The 16,327-nt window shown below is 46.5% G+C and overlaps 1 protein-coding gene across 7 annotated transcripts in view; it reads right to left on the minus strand.

The window, feature by feature from the left end:
- The window catches only part of AOPEP (aminopeptidase O (putative)), a gene marked incomplete at its 5' end in the record, with an annotated part of 271,341 nt that overhangs the window by 94,572 nt on the left and 160,442 nt on the right, over positions 1-16,327 (minus strand). For 6 of the 7 annotated variants that reach the window (XR_014018176.1, XR_014018177.1, XM_081262546.1 and 3 more), the window contains 2 exons: positions 3,775-3,835; positions 13,817-13,860. Coding sequence is in view for 5 of the 7 variants with exons in the window: in XM_081262546.1 (XP_081118672.1) it covers positions 3,775-3,835; positions 13,817-13,860 (105 nt within the window). Of the gene's footprint in view, positions 1-261; positions 2,807-3,774; positions 3,836-13,816; positions 13,861-16,327 lie in introns of those variants that run through there. The other variant, XM_081262547.1, reaches the window with a different exon arrangement.

Below are 16,327 nucleotides of genomic sequence, written 5' to 3' on the forward strand. Positions count from 1 at the left end.
TATTCTGCTATTATTTCAACTTGCTATAGAAAGCACATTGTTTTTACTTTTAAAAAAGCAGATAAGCAGGATATGGTGGCACATGTCTGTAATCCCAGCTACTCAAGAGGTTGGGGCAGGAGGATCACAAGTTTGAGGCCAGCTTGGGCATTATAGTGATACCCTGTTCCAAAAACAAAATGAAAAGGGTTGGGGTACAGCTCAGTGGAAGATTTATTTTTATATATATATATATATATATATATATATATATATATATATATATATGAGAATAAAGAGGAAAGGGTAAAATATGTATTGGGATATTTAGAATAATGACTAAAAGGATATGTGTAAAAAATAATCTCTTGGTCATTTTTTGTGTGTTGTTATATTTTTATTTATCTTTTAATTTTTTGTGATGTGTGTGTGTGTGTGTACACACACACACACACACATACACATATACATACATACACATATAGTTTTTTTGTTTTTAGTGCTGGGAATTGTGCCAGGGTCTTGTGCTTGCCACTGAGCGACATCCTCAGCCCTATGGTTCTTACTGATACACGCAACAGTGACATACTCATACATGTACATAACATAATTTGATCATCTGATTCCCCCATACCTCTATTCCCCAGCCCACCCCTCCCTATCCCCTTTTACTATTTTAAATTAGTACATACAATGCCATACAAGCGGGCCTCATTGTGGTGCAGCCGTACACACAGACAGCTGATTCTGTTACCTTCTTTCCCCACAACTCCCTGCTCTCGATCCCTTCCTCTAATCTCTTGGTCTCCTCCCATTTTCATGAGATCTCTGGGTCATTTTTATTTTTATTTATAAATTTTTAAAATATTCTAACATAAATGTTTAATATTTCTACAGTCAGAAAAATGTCACAGAGTGAGTAATTTACCCCACTGAGGGCACGATTTAAGTTTCTCTGGAAGATCAAAAGTCATAGGGTGAGATGCTCTTTAGAGATGTTGATCCAATTTCTTTTACTTGTGTGACGCTCATGCTCACCTATGTTGTTGCTGTGGCTATTTTATTATTTTTTTTAATGACTTCCAATCAACGTGGCAAAAAAAGGAAAATCAAGGCCAACCACAAAGCCAGCCTTCCTAAGACAAAAAGCCTCTGTAACCGCGGGGTGAAAACCTGAGCAGGAAAACCTGACTTCTGTCATGAATGACTTCAGCTGCTGGGGTCCAGAAATGTTGGAGAACAAAGAGCACAGAGGAGTCTCACTACCCAGTCGCCATTCCAGGGCAGGCATGCTAGGAACTTTATATCATTACCATGGGGACGAAGGATAAGGCCTCCCGTGCACCTGAAAGCTTCTGCAGCCTGAGGTCTCAGGTCCTCGCCACACCTTTTGCTCAGGTAGAAACAAAAAGAAACTTTCCAGGAGTCTGGAAGGGCTGAGAGCAGACCAATGACCAGCAGCCACAGAAAGGGAAGAGGAGATGAAAAGGTGCGCCACCTGGTCACCCAGCGACAGGACACTGTGCACCAAATCAGGGTCCTTCTGTCTGCTGCTGAGTTTTTACTAAGGAGTTCAGGACCCAAGGAAATAGCAGTTATGTCTTAAAGACAATTTACAGCCAGCTGGCCTCTTCGCACCTGGCTGTTTCGACAGCAGGGCATCAGTTCATATCAGGGATTCTTAGGGCTCACAAGGCAAGCTGTCGCTCATGCAACCAGATCTTGGAAAGAGCACGAGGCTCACAGGCAACTCTCTCCCTGCCACTTCCCTTCCCCCTTTAATGAAAAACAACAGCCTCCTGGTCCTGGCAAACCCCTCCTCTCCAGGGGAAGGTACAGACCCACAACCCAAGTGGGACATGCCAGCTTTGGGTGTGAGATTAAGAACATTTTCTTTTTCCTTCCCTCTGGACTAACTGCTGCAAGTAGCTGCCTTGTTGTCCCAGGCTGGGAAGTCTGGACACCCTTACAACGCTCTGGCTTAGGAAGACAACCATAGGCAAAGGGCTTCAGACTGTCTCCGACCCCATCTAAAGCATGAACGGCCAGGCTGCAGTTCTGACCAGAGGAACCTGAACCCACTCTCCCAGGATATTCTGCATGGGGGTGGCCTGGTCTGTAAGTCACCCTCTTAGAAACTGAAGGGCCCCGGAGCTGCCTTGCTCCACTCCATTTTGTTCTATTGTTAATTCTCGTTTATTCCCAGAGGATTGGGCCAAATAAATAACTTTTAACAGGTGACATGCACTCCTGAACTAAAGGCAGAAAGTCCTTTTTCAGGAACAAGCTAATGATGGCTGGTGGCAGATAATTTTCCCAAGTGATAGGAAAGAATAGAGAAGTGAGTTGAGGGACGAAAAGGTAATGGAGACACCCTGCCCCCAGCTCCTTCATTTCATGGATCACAGACATTGATTGACACTCAGACACTCCCAAGGGGAAGCTCATATAACCAGCCATGAAACCAGAAACAAGTAGGTCACAGGGGCTGCTTGAGCTGGGGCAGAGCTTCTCGCTGCCATGGGAGTCCACCCTCAGCCACTAAAGCCCACCACAGTGGTGTGCAGCCGCCCTCACCCAAACAGGGCAAGCTCCAGGCCAAAGCGTCCTTTGACTACCTTGTCTGGGATGACACCCTCAGATTCCCCAGGGCCCAGTCTCTTGCTTGAGTCAGCATTTGGGTTGGTGAGGGGCCTGGGCTGCCCAACACGCTCTAGGAGGCTCAGGACCCAGATGAGGGGTGGGGAAGAAGAGGTTTCAGGTCAGGTGACTCAGATGGGACTAGGGCTGGTCAGGAAAAGGCATCTCCCTCAGAACCGCTCATGGACTGAAAGGGAAGGAGAAAATCTTGACTAAGAGTGAGCCCCAGCCCCCCAAACAGAGAAATGACTCTAAGCAGATAACACAGGTGAGGCCAGCCTGAAGCAGGAGGCTCTTGCATACCGGGGAGGGAGGCTGAGAGGCAGGTGTACTGGAGAAATAAGGGAAGGAGATGTAAGTATCACAGGTGAAATGAAAGCTGTCTGCCTATTTGGCTACATCCAAAGAGTAGAGCTAGAGGTCAGCTGCCCAACCCTGGGGGCATGAAACTGTTGCCTGGTGACACTACCCAAAATATGCCCCATGCTCTGTAAGAACCCATTTAACACACAGTGCAGAGGATAGCATCATGTCTACTGTTCTGGTTTGGACATGAGGTACCCCCAAAAGCTCCGTTGTTAATGCAGGACTGTTTGGAGGTTAAGTGATTGACTGTGAGAGCTGGAACCTAATCAGTCCGTCCTAGTTTGAAGGGCCTTGGTGGTAACTGGAGGTGGGGTGTGTCTGGAGGAGGTGAGTCACTGGGGACGTGCCCTGGAAGGACGCATCTCCCCTGTGGCCACTTCCCTGTTTGTCTCCTGGTCAGCTAGGAATGGAGCAGCACTCCTCTACCCCACCCTTCTGCCGAGATGTGCTGCCTCGCGTGGGCCAGAACAATGCACTCAGCCATCTGTGAACCCAGAACCCTGAGACCCCAAATACGCCTTTCCTCCTTTAAGTTGTTCTTGACAGGTATTTTGGTTACTTGTCACAAAAGCCGACTAACATCCACCCATAGCATCACAATAAATTGATACAGTAGCCATAGGAGTGCCCCCAAATGGCACACTGAAGTGCAGTGTTTTCCTGACTTAGGGACACTCCACCTCAGCAAGATCATGACGTTTATGTACATGTACTAAAAACCATAGTCATGAGTGGTGGGCTGAGCAGTCTGCTCTCCACAGACTCCTGAAGCAGTTATCTTGAGCATACCTTTGGCATTCCAGAACTCTCAAGCCAGTCTCGGAAGATGTTTTCAACAGATAGATCCTGCCTTTGAGAAAACAACAAAAAGTAAGGGATTAAAAAGTGACAGCGCTTTCTACACAGAATGCTTCCCTCTCAATACTCAGGCACGTCCCAGCATTGTTCTTCCAGAAGGAGATTTTCTTTGGAAAATGAGCAATGCTACCCTGGGTTTAAATGTGAGAGGAAACCTGATCAAATCAGTTCTCTCCCATCAAGCACATTAACTGCATGTGGAAATGAAAGAACCACAAGCACACCATAGTAGTGGGTTTTCATGCTTTCAAAGAAAACTTCTGGGGCCAGGCTGGTGGCACATGCCTATAATCCCAGAAACCCAGAGGCTGAGACATGAGGATTGCAAGTTTGAGGCCTGCCTGAGCAACTTAGTAAGGCCCTAAGCAATTTAGTGAGACCCTGTCTCAAAACATAAAAAGCACTGGAGATGTGGCTCAGTGGTTAAGTTGAGTCCCCCTCACCAAAAAAAAAAAAAAAAAAAAAAGAGGGGGGGGGAGGAAAAGAAAAAGAAACCTTTTGTCTGGGAAAGTCAATTTAGGAGGGTAAGGCATACTCCTAGGACACGTTAGTCAGGAGTGCTTCCTAGAGAGCAGTGGAGGAAAGTGAAAACTGAAGAGTAAAGCACTTAGTGCTTCAAATATAAACTTCATTGTAACAAACTTTATAATAACGATTTTTACTGCAACAAGCAAAAATAATGCACACCATTATCAGACCACAGAGAGGCTTAGGTATATGGAATTTATATAGCTTCCACTATCTAATTTTCAAGTAGGCCAACATCAAATTGGCTCAATTTAAAGATTGCCTGTTACATCAACTGAATTTTTTTTTTTTTTTTTTTTGCTTTCATGCCCTGCTGACTTGTCTACTCCTTAAAATTACTAAGTACATATTTAGGAAGGACAGCTCCGAGGTTATATCTTCCCTGGCTAATGAAGTTTAAAGTAAACCCATTCCCTTCTTCCCTCTTCTAGATAATTCCTACTCATTCCCAGACTCTCTGCTTACAGAGAGGCCTTCCTGGACTTCTCAGAGACTGAAACAGTCCTCCCCTGTGCACACAGCACCCACTGTGCTCCCTATCCTCCATGTCACAGCATTCAGCCCAGTTGGCAACTGACAGTCACTCAATCACTTGACTTTCACTGTTTCCTCCCAACAATGAAACTCTCGGGAGCTGATCCAGCACTTAAAACAGTCCCTGGTGTACAAAAGAATTCCTATATAGATTTTTTTTTTCCTTGAATGAATAAAGACACATTTTCACTGTTAACTCAATAAATATGATTTCTTTTAAAGAGAATATTCACCTTTCCCAGCAAGATGTTCCAAGTTGTTAAGCTCTGTATCTTTTAAAATTTTGCAGACATACACATGCATGTGCACCTGTACATTTCCTGCCTTGCTTTTGGAATTGTGGAAGCAGTTGTGGAAAGACGGTGTTTTCTGCAATGTTAAGGTGCTGGAGGGCCAAGCCCTGCCCCCCTGCCTCATGGGCAGTGTGGAGGAAGGAAAGCAGGAAGGGGCTGGAAAAAGAAGGGATAACTAATTCTGTCTTCCTTTTCTTTTTCCCAGTGATCACTGGTGCCCCCTGTCTTCTCTGTCCCAGTAAAAAGTTAAGGATGCTCAAGAAGGCAACCACTGCTATTTCAAAACAGAAAAAATGCAGGGAGGGAAAGAAGACTATGTAGAGAAAGGGGTCAGGATACACATGGACGATGAGGTCCCCCTGTGGGACTACCACACAGAAGAGAGAGGATAGGATACAAGAGGACAGAGGGATGATCACCACCTCTCTAGGTCATCCCTGGACATGCCTCCCAGGAAACCCAGTGCCACGAGCAATGAATGATTGGCCAGGAAAGGAGAATGTGGCTGGCTGGACACTTAGGGAGCAGCAACACTGAAAAGGTCAGAGAGAAAATGGGGCTCTGACCCCAAATGTGGGCAGGCAAGCTCGAGTTCCCACCGGAGCCTCTGCAACAGCTCAAAGCCCAGGGCTGCTCAGGGGTAAGGGCGGGAACTTGACTCCTTCACCAAATGAAGTATCCTCCCCAGGGGCACATGTGGAGGCAGGCAAGGTGGGGTCCCTGCAGCCATTCTAAACATGAAAAGGTCTTCAGTTTAGCAGTCTGGCTACCACATAAGTGATAAAAATTACTCTTTTCTGCCAGTCTCACACATTTCACTAGGAAATAAAACGACAACAACTTTCCTTAGACACAGGTAGGACAATATCCTTCAATGACACTGTTTCCACAGAGGAGATGCCGCGCCTGACCTTCTGGGGCAAAATCTCTGTCCCCCATCTTCTTGACACTGAAGAAGCCGGAGTGAGGGGCCTGCTCCTGAGCTGAGCTGCACGTGGCATCTTGGGAAAGGGGTCTCCTCAGAACCTCCAACACCAAGAACAAGAAGCAGGCTTCGGAAAGGATGTGGAAAGAGCAGGAAGGATGACTCAAGGGCAGGTGCCCTGGGCCCAGGAGGGAGGTCAAGGGAACTGGGATCAAATGTCCTGAAAAAAGACATTTGGGAGGCGACTTGATGGCCACGTTCGAGTGACTTTGCAAAAGACAGCGAACAGCTGCTGTGCAGCACTATGGAGGTTGGACATGAGGACAGGACGGGAGTCTCCTGTGAGGAATTTTCACTTACGGACACTTCTCTAAGCGGCCTGGAGAAGGGGCTGCAGTGGAGGGCTGGAATGTCACTGAGAAAGGCCCGAAGCCCTCGCCAGAGCGGGAGGAGGGCAGGAGAACGTCTCTGAGTGGTGGACACTCGACGGAGGTCCACTGGGCCCAGGTTCTGCGGAGAGCTGGGATGGAAAACCCAGCAAGCGACTGAGAGACATGTGACAGACACCCGTCTGCATGCCAGCAGTTCTTGCAAAGCTGGGGCTCAACTGCTGTGGAAAGGGTCCACCTGCCTCTGTGGGACAGGGAAGGAGGACGGTGGGAGGAGCCCGCAGACATTCTGAAAGGCAACAGTGCCGGGAAGTATGTCCTGGCGGGAGGCAGTGCTGTCTGTCCTGCCCAGGGCAGGAAGGGAAGGGATGCACAGACAGGAAGGGCCAGGCTCCACTCAGCCCAGCTCAGGCAGAAATGAACCAGGGTGTCCTGTGAGGACTTTGGAGGCCCCGCGGCTGAGCCCTGGGCCTGCCACGGAGGCTATGAAGTGGCTGTAGAATGAATGACAGGAGAGCAGGGAGACAAGGAAGAGTACTTGAGGGAGAAGAGGCTGGAGGCAGGGAGACCGCAGGGGAGGCTGCTGCTATTTCAACAGGAGGCAGTGAGAGGTGAACTGGATGTGGTGTGTCGGGGTAGAGTGGAAGGTGGCATCCAGATGGTCCTGTTGGAGGCCTGGGAGACAGTGTGGCATCCTGGGCCCCATCCATCTCTGCAGGACGACCCTCCACAATCTGTCCATGCCTTGGTCCTGTCACCTCTGAGGCTCTGTTCATTGATGAGTGCTAAGGAGAATTCCGCTTTCCCATATCTGGTGCTTGTGCACATTCAGACATTGTTACATAGCAGCACTAAAAACAAAGCAAACAAAAACTCCTCTACCTCCTCAAAAACTAGGGATGAGACCACCATATGACCCCACTATTCCACTCCTCAGCTAAATCCAAAAGATTTAAATCAGCACGCTACAGGGCACATCGATGTTTATAGCAGTGCAGTTCACAACAGCCAAGCTGGGGAACCAATTTAGGTGCCCATCAACAGATGGAATGATAAAGACAAGGTGGTGCATATACATAATGAGGTTTTACTCAGCCATAAAGATGGATGAAATTATGAATTTTGCTGGTAAATGGATGGAATTGGAGAACACCATGCCAAATGAGATAAGCCAAACTCAGAAAGCCAAGGGTGGAACGTTTCTTGGGTGGGGTGGATACATCTGCAGTAGAGGAAGGAGGATGGTGGGGAGGAAGGAGGGACAGGAAAAGGGAAGAATGGTGGAATGAATCTGACCTAACTTTCCTATTAGAGACAGGAGTATACCACAGTGAATCACACCTTTATGCATATCCACAAGGCACTAATTTTTAAAAAACTACAAATAAATAGAAGAAAGTATAAATAAATAGAGTAGAAAAAAGGGAAAAGAGGTATGGTGGAAGGGAGGGCAAAGGAAAGTACTTGGGACTGATTAGAAGGAATTATATTCCACTTCCACATAAAGGCACAGAAGTAGCAGCTACTATTTACTGAACATCTACTGCACACCAGACAAACTTCATCTAAACTTCCAATAACTGCAAGACCAACAAGACTGTTTCCATATTAAAGCTGACCAAATACAGGTTCTGAGAGGTTAGGGAACATGTCCAAGGGCATGCAGGTAGCATCTGCCTGGCCAGGATTCAAACCTAGGCTGGCTGTGAAGCCCTGGCAACTCCTTCTGCTCTAAACTTAGGCCTCAGCATGAGCTGGTCCTGCGTAGGCAGACAATCCTGCAGGAGAGCAGAGCCGCCCAGCACCCCAGCTTCTCCCTGTCGCACTCCTGCAGTAGCTGTGCTGGTGCCAGTCCTCCCACTACCGTTTAGGAGAGGGGAGAGAGCCATGGAAGGGCAGTGGGAGGGCAGGAGTGCTGCCCCCGATGAAGAGGGTATGTTTGCTCAGATCACTTTCTTTTGGGAAGCTGTGAAGCGTCTTACACCCAGCATCACGTCCCTCCTCATAACATCCCTGAGAAGTACCTGTCTACTGTTGTGTGGTGTTTCCCAAGCAGATGGAGAAGCACAGGCAGCACAGGAGGATTCTGCAGAGAGTCAGCAGCGACAGGCTCCTCAGCTCACAGGCTTGGGGCAGGCAGCCCCAGCCAGCACCAAGCTCGCCTGGGGCTGCTAAGGTGGGGTAAGCATTCATTCCTGCTGCTTAAAACCACAGCCCTATGGAAAGGCTGTGTAAGTGGCCTGACCTCCTCGGGAACTGGCGAGAACTGCTGAGAGTACTTAAGTCGGCTTGTAGACAGCAGTGCTGAGGTCAAAAATCGACTTCTACACTTCTGGACATTTGGAGTCCAGGCCAAGGGTAAAGTCTTTCCCTCTGAGATCATGTGGCTTAGATAATCACAATAGAGGAGCAGAAGCATTTCCACCTCGCCAGGACCCAGGACTTACAGGAAATTACTCTTCTGCATGTCTGATCACTATGGAAATTGATTTTACACAGATAGCTAGAAGTACGCAGACCCCAGACGGCCAGTCCTCCATCAGCACTTCCCACTGCAGCCTGAGACTGGCCACACCCGCTCCTGGGCCTCCAGGGTATCTGGAGCTGCAGGTGGTTTTGCCTGCTGACTGGCTGGCTCCCTGCTGTACTCCCACATCCTAGGGGGCAACTCTGAGTCTCAAGGTCTGACCACCAATCCCTTGGGGCTACCAATGCATCACACTTAGTTAACACAGCGGCGGAGAGGATATGCTAACCATCCTGGCAGGATCCTGGTTAGAAAAATAAGCTGTGTTTAAAGCACACAGAGTGTCCAGTTGTTCTCTTCATGATGTTAAAGTAAACAGAAATAAACATTGGCTTGCCTGAAAATGGTACTGCACATGCCCGTATGAGCTGGTTCAGTTGAGTTCTGAGGCTGGGGTGACAAGGATGGGGAGCTGATTATTAGGCACATCTGCTACGTGTGACAGTCAACCTGCTGCTGAGCAAGTGAAGTGCCTTTTTCACTCATCGCTCCTGCCTTCAACCTCCTGAGATCCTAAAGATCACATTCTGCCTGGTGTGGTGCCCCACACCTATAATAAGGCAAGCGCTCTACCACTGAGCTACAGCCCCAGCCCTTGGCAGGACTTTTGATTCTTAAAAATCCAAATACTGCAATGATAACTTTTAACTAATGACGTCAGCAGTTGGGGAGGCTGACTCAGAAGGATTGCAAGCTCAAAACTTAGCGAGGCCCCAAGCAATGCAGTGAGACCCTGTCTCAAAATAAAGAGTAAAAAGGCTGGGGATGTGGCTCAGTGGTAAAGCACCCCTGGGTTTAATGCCTAGTACCAAAAAAAGTAAAAAATAAAAATAAACATCCCATTCTGCCAGCATCTCTTCAGGGAAGCACAGAGCCCTGGCCACTTTCGCAAGCACTCCAAGACCCACGGAAGCGACTCTGAAAGTGCAGGGCTTTGGAGCTCGGGCCTGAAATGGGACAGGACCTAGTGCTAAGACGCAATCCACACCCTACATGGATTTTAAGGTTTTAGTCATCTACATTTTTAAGTCCCCTCTATACACAATGGTTGCAAATAGTGTGCGTCTCAGAGCTTTTGCACACAGTTGCTTATTTTCTTGATGAAAACAAGGTGTTTGCGCTTGGGCACACCATGACTGCCGATGAGACATTTACAGCAAGAGTGCTCCCTAGCTCTGGATGGGGGTGGGTGTACTAAATCAACACCCCCCCCACACACACACACACACAATGACTGATGGGCAAAGAGAGCACTGGCAGCCGCTGACGACACAGGAACACGAGGTGGCCAGGAACATTGGGCAGTGACTCCCCAGGGTGCTCCCCTGCCGGGGAGAATGGCACCTAGCATTTGGATCTCCTTCTGAGCACTCCTGGTTTTTCTCACCTTATCCCCTCACTGCCATCTTCAAATTCTCTGCCCTTCCACACCCTCTGCTCCATGCTGATTCCAGGGTGTAGAATCCTAACAGCTGCCCCACTATCTGTACAAAGTCACTTCGTGGTGGAACTTAGTGGTCAAGAAAGGTCGGGCTCATGCTTGACTCCTCTATTCAACCCTCACAACTAACCAACCAGGCTGCATGGATGGCACCACTCAAATATTCCTCACGTCTGTTGATTATGTTCAACACCACTGCCACCGTCACCACCTCGGCCGTTACTTCTCCATCTCAAGATCTCCTGGTGTCTAATCTACCCTCCACACTGCCTTCCCAGAGTGTCTTCCAACCTGCGGATGGCACTCCTCCATTGACAGCCTCGGGGGGCCTCTGCCAGCAGCTTGAGGCTAGGACAGGGGAGACCTTTCTCTGCGCCCTCAGGACCCAGAACCTCACAGCCTGCACTGCTCCTAATGGCCTGTTTTGCCCCAGTAATTGGCTACGAGCTTCCTGGGGGCTGGGCCTGGGCTTGGGATTTGTTCTTCTCCATTTCCCAGCATCCCGCCTAAAACCTGGGATGAGAGACACTCAGTAGAGAATGTTAAATAAATGGGAGCAAGAGAACAACACAGGGCTGTGACACAGAGACACTAGCTGACTAGTCCGAGCTGAAAAGCCTTGTTCTGTTCAGAGCAGCTCACGTGCCTAACAGATGTGCACAAGGATCAGTTTGCAACTGGAGCCAAAGAGTAGAGGCTCCAGGGGGTAGGTGTGGGGCCTTTGGAGACCTAGATAAAATTGGTACAATATGTTGCATAGGTAATAGGATAAACAGTCAGTTTTAATAGCTGAACTAGATTCTGAGATTAGTTAGTAAGCAAAATGATGTTTAAGTCTTAAAAATATATTCCAGTATACTGGCTAAAGTAGATTCATGGTAAAAATGAAATCACCTTAACTTTTAAGGAGAGTTTTTAGAAAGAGGCCTAAACATGCTAGGGAAAACACAAAAGTAGGAAAGGTAGCCCAGCAAAGGCCATGTGGTCGGTGGCCACATTGAGACAGGGATGCTGTTCTTAACTTCCACAATTACAACCAAAATCTCTTTGTGGGCCCCATGTGTTGACTCAATAAATATTCACAAGATAAAATCCAGGTCCCAGAGCCAGAGGGCTCAGGGGCCATCCAAATGAACTCCATAACCTTATTATGAAGAAGATTAAAAGAGAGACCTCCCAAACTAAAAATGCACTTTGTTGCTTCAGTGAAAATTGCTATATTTATGCTCTAAGAAGTTCTGAAAGAATGTGTGGTTATCACACAGAACAGAGTCTGGTAATAGCCCAAGGAGGTAAGACACCATGCCTGTGAATTTTCTTTTCTTTTCCTTTTTAAAGAAAACTGCTCCATTCTATTATAGGACCTGAAAAAGTTATTTTGGGGTAGGTACAAAAAAAAAAAAAAATGGGGGAGAGGAAGATATACATTTTGCAGGTTATTCTTGATCTTAAGAATACTGGCCACATCTGATGTGATTTTTGCATGAAGAAAAGCCCATATGTCTACTTAAAAAAAAAAAAAAAGGATGGCAAATCTGAAATATTTAAGACCTTCCAAAACAAGGCATGGATCTCCAGCAGCATCCTGAGCCGCTGAGTGTCTTGGCCAACGACTAAGGCCTCCTGCAAGGCTCCACCAGCTGCAAATGGAGCTGCAGAGACAAGGAGGTCACCAAATAGGATGGACACGTTAACTCTGTGGTGCACTGGCTTCCTTTATGTGTGTTTCTACTGTTAAAAAAAGAAAAGGACTCATAATAACCCTTTCACCTGCTGAGGAATGAGTTTGGAGTCTTCCTTAACGGAAGGTGGAATAAGGGGGAGTTTAAACAAAAATAGGCCAGGCAAAAATCCAATATTTGGAAAAAAATCTCCACATCCGCATGGGCCTGGGTCCTCTCCTGAATTTTCATGTCATTGCCTGCACCCAGTCTGACAGCATAAGCCCAGACACCTTACCCTGAGACACCCAATTCAGAAAGCATGTAAAAGCAGCTCATCAACATGTAGGTGACTGGTCCTGCATGAACCTGACTCATCTGTGTTAAAGAATTCATTTCCACAATTGGAAATCTGTTATGTGCATAAAAACACAGTTAAATCTGCAGGTCAGAAAGGAGAAGAGTAATGTCAGCTCTTTTTTAAAGAGACACTTAATTTCTCAAGATGTCCCTCTTTAATGTCTGAATATCAATCTTGCTACTGGAAACAGTTTCAGGGTATTTACTTGCAGGGTCCAAGTTAAGATAAAAAATATAAGAAGTAAAAATTGGAATGAATATAGTCTACCTAAAACATGGGTCTGAAACCTCCTCTACAAACCCCGTGGGAGGTTGGCAGCCTACAACTGAACACTTGCAGGGATGAGAATCTCCTCCCTTCAGGACAGTGGGCTCGTACTGAGCAGCACACAGAGGAGAGGGAGTGAGAATGACACAGACCCAGCTCCAGGCTGTGCTATCTCGCCCGCTAAGGGAGTGTGGAAAAGCCACTCCATTCCGGAGCCCCAGTTTCCCCACTGGCAATATAGTGGGTAAGAGGACAGACCCTAGAGCCAGATGCTTGGGCTCAGATCCCAGCCCTGCCACATACTGCCATGAAATTCAGGCTTGGTACCCTGTCCTCTTCTTGGTAAAACTGGGATAAATATACAATTACCAAAGAGTGTTGTTTTGAGGATTAAATGGCTATCTTCATGAAATAAACTCCCAATAAATGCTGGCTTCTCACAACCCCTGGATGGTGATGTCAGTGAAGAGTGCCAAGGGTCGAATGGTCTCTGTACACACCGCCTCTGGATGCTCTTAAAGTGAGGATATGATGACTATGTTGGTCACTGACAAGCCTCAGCGGTCTAACCCTAACCTCAGCAGTGAAGGTGGAGAACAAACGTGGAGGGATGAAGTGACCCACTCTGAGCTTCACAGGAGGAACAGCAGACCTGGTTTAGAACCTACCAGGGCCTGACTTCACCACTCACCTCCAACTCAAGTGTCCCCTTTAGTAGGCCACATTACTGGAGGCACCCCCATTTTCAAAACTTTCTTCTCCACTGTTCTTTTCCACAGCAGTTGAGACCACAGATTGTCTTTGTTTGCCTCCTAAAACACTTTTGGGACTCCAACTCTGGGAATCTCAGGTGTACACACTGGCCTCCACTGTCCACTTGGGCCTATCCCAAAGTATGATTGTCTACCCAGTGACTTCACTGGTTGAGCCAGGGCCTTGGTAAGAGAGGAAAACTGAACTTCTAGGAAGTAACAAGCCAAACAATGATAGGGTCATTCTTAACAGTAAAAGGAAAACTGGGCTCTTAATTCCTAAGTTGGACCTTACCTTTCTTCTTCTGGGATGCTCTCCAGCAGCATTTGAAGGAAATCCTGGAATAAGAAAAAAGCAAACCATTAAAGATGTCCATCAGTAAGTAACTGCCAGAACTATGCCAGAGACTGAGCCTTCCCAGCTGCTGATAGCTCACCTGCTAGCCCAGCAAGACTAGGCAACTTATCAGACTATATACTCAATTTACTGACTTCCCAGCACTTCAGTCCAGTCACTTAGAGAGATTAGTTTTTTAAAAACCATAAACGAGTTGAAAAACATAATGCTTGTTATTCTGACCTACCCCCGACAGTTTATTTGGTGTTTAATGCTTTCAAAAGCTGCCAGGGTATCGAGTGTCCTCCCTCCCTACTCACCCATGTCCTCTCCTCAGGAGCTTTCCTGGATAACCCGTGAACAACCTACGCTTGCAGAGGCTGGAAACTAACTTGCAACTCGCCTGCATTGTTCCAAGGAAAGATAACAAAAGTCAAGTTGATAAATATGTCGATCAAGGAACAAAGATGTCCACAATTCTGAACACACTGTAGAAGCTCTTGTCTCCATCCACAGCCTCTTCTCCTATCACTGCACAAACCTCAGTTGCTGGACATCTGAGATGCTTACATGATAGAATTCCTTAACCTAAGGCAAGACTGATGACTGTCTCTGTCTCATTTTTTTATGTGAAAATTTCAAACACAATAAAAAAGTATGCAGAATAGGATAAGTAGCCTTCACATTCACCAACCCACAGCCAGTCCTGCCCCGTGACTTCCCTGCCTCCTGCATTTATAAGCAAATCCCAAATATTACATAATTTTATCAACATATGTTCTACTAAATATCTCTAAAAGTTAAGGACTCTTTTAAAACATAAGGCCTACACAATTCAAATATGAACGATTGTTTATATTTAATTTGTACCTTGTGTACTGTAACCCAACTTCTCAGCCCATCTCTCTTAGAATTTGATTTAATCTTGATTGGTGGTGTTAGATAAAATACAGAATGCCCAGTTAAACTGGGGGCATAAATATGCAAAAAAATATATATTTTTATATATTTACTGAAATTCAAATTTGGCTATATTTTTCTATTCTGTACTTTTATTTGCTATGTGGGCAACCCTAGGGTCCACTTTCATCATCTGAATGCTGAACAAGATACATTTTAGAGAACTATAAACATGAAACAAAGAACAATATTTAACTTTCTGGAAACCTGATAATATTGAACAACAAAGAAGATCTACACTAGGAGTTTTTAACAAATAGAAAATAATCTTTTTTAAATGGGTCCTTGAAAGAGTCAGTCCAGGTGACCCACTATGCATGTGGCAAATGAGAGTCCCTCCTGACCAAAGTCCACCCAGTGCTCTGACTGTGCTGCTGCTCTCCCCACCAGGAAACGGAAGGACTCGCAGGGCAGGAGAAACCTGCAATCTGTAGGGTGAGGAGTTCTTTTCCTAATCCCACACTGAAGTGCAGTCACGGCTACACTGGACAGCCAGCTGTCCCACCTGTACACGTTCCTAGGTGGTCACAGACCACTTCTATCAGAGGCAAGGTCTCCTTATTAAGGTACTAAAAAAAAAGATTTATTCCTTGCAAGTTCTCTTCTCTTCTAAGACTTTCCTTTTCTATTGCTCCTTCACTTGGAGTAAAGAACACAAAATATTTAAAGTACAGATCATGTCATGAAAGTGAAGGGGGATAGGAGAATTCCAAATTAATTAATGCCTTACAAAGGCACCTAACAGGGATATTTGGAGAAGAATGCCAAGGGAAACAAGAGCAGGATTTGGTATGCAAAAATCTGTTTTGCTCAAAGTCCTAAAAGTGATTATTTTTATTATTTAAAAAATTATTTTGTAAAGCATCCAATTAGAAATTAATGAGACCCAGGGCCTCACGCGTGCAAAGCAAGCGTTCTATCACTGAGCTACAACCCCAGCCCTTGGCAGGACTTTTGATTTTTAAAAATCCAAATACTGCAATGATAACTTTTTACTAATGACGTCATCATCTCCTATAGCCCACACCGGCTTACCCCATATTTGCCTGGTAATTTATATACTCAATTATGTGGGAAAAATTCCATTAACTTAATAAGGGGGAGAATTTAATTGCATGAGAAGCAGGAAATTTTCAGAGTTAACCTTAGTTCTGCCCTTTTGCATTTTCCAATTATAGCTGGGTCCTGTCTGTGCAGGAATGTGAAGTGCAACAATCCTGAATTCCGTGGGAACACAGGACATTCCCTGGAAGCCCTGCTCCACTTTTAAAGAAAGATGGTTTTCCTGCTCCTGGCAGGTCACCATTCTAGAGAATCTGCCGCTTCCTGCCTCCAAGGTGAGGTCTGCAGGCAACACAGCAGCTGGCCGGAGGCTGCCAGTGACTGCTGGGGTCACACACCCACCCCCTGGCATCTGTGGGAACGTCCGGGCTGCAGAGCTGGATGGTCCTCCATCCTGCAGGCAGGCCATGGCTCTACAAGGCTCTCGGTTCTCAGGTGGGCAGTCCC

This window comes from Spermophilus citellus, assembly GCF_964194105.1.
Source record: "Spermophilus citellus genome assembly, chromosome: 12".
In the NCBI taxonomy this organism is placed as follows: Eukaryota; Metazoa; Chordata; class Mammalia; order Rodentia; family Sciuridae; genus Spermophilus; species Spermophilus citellus.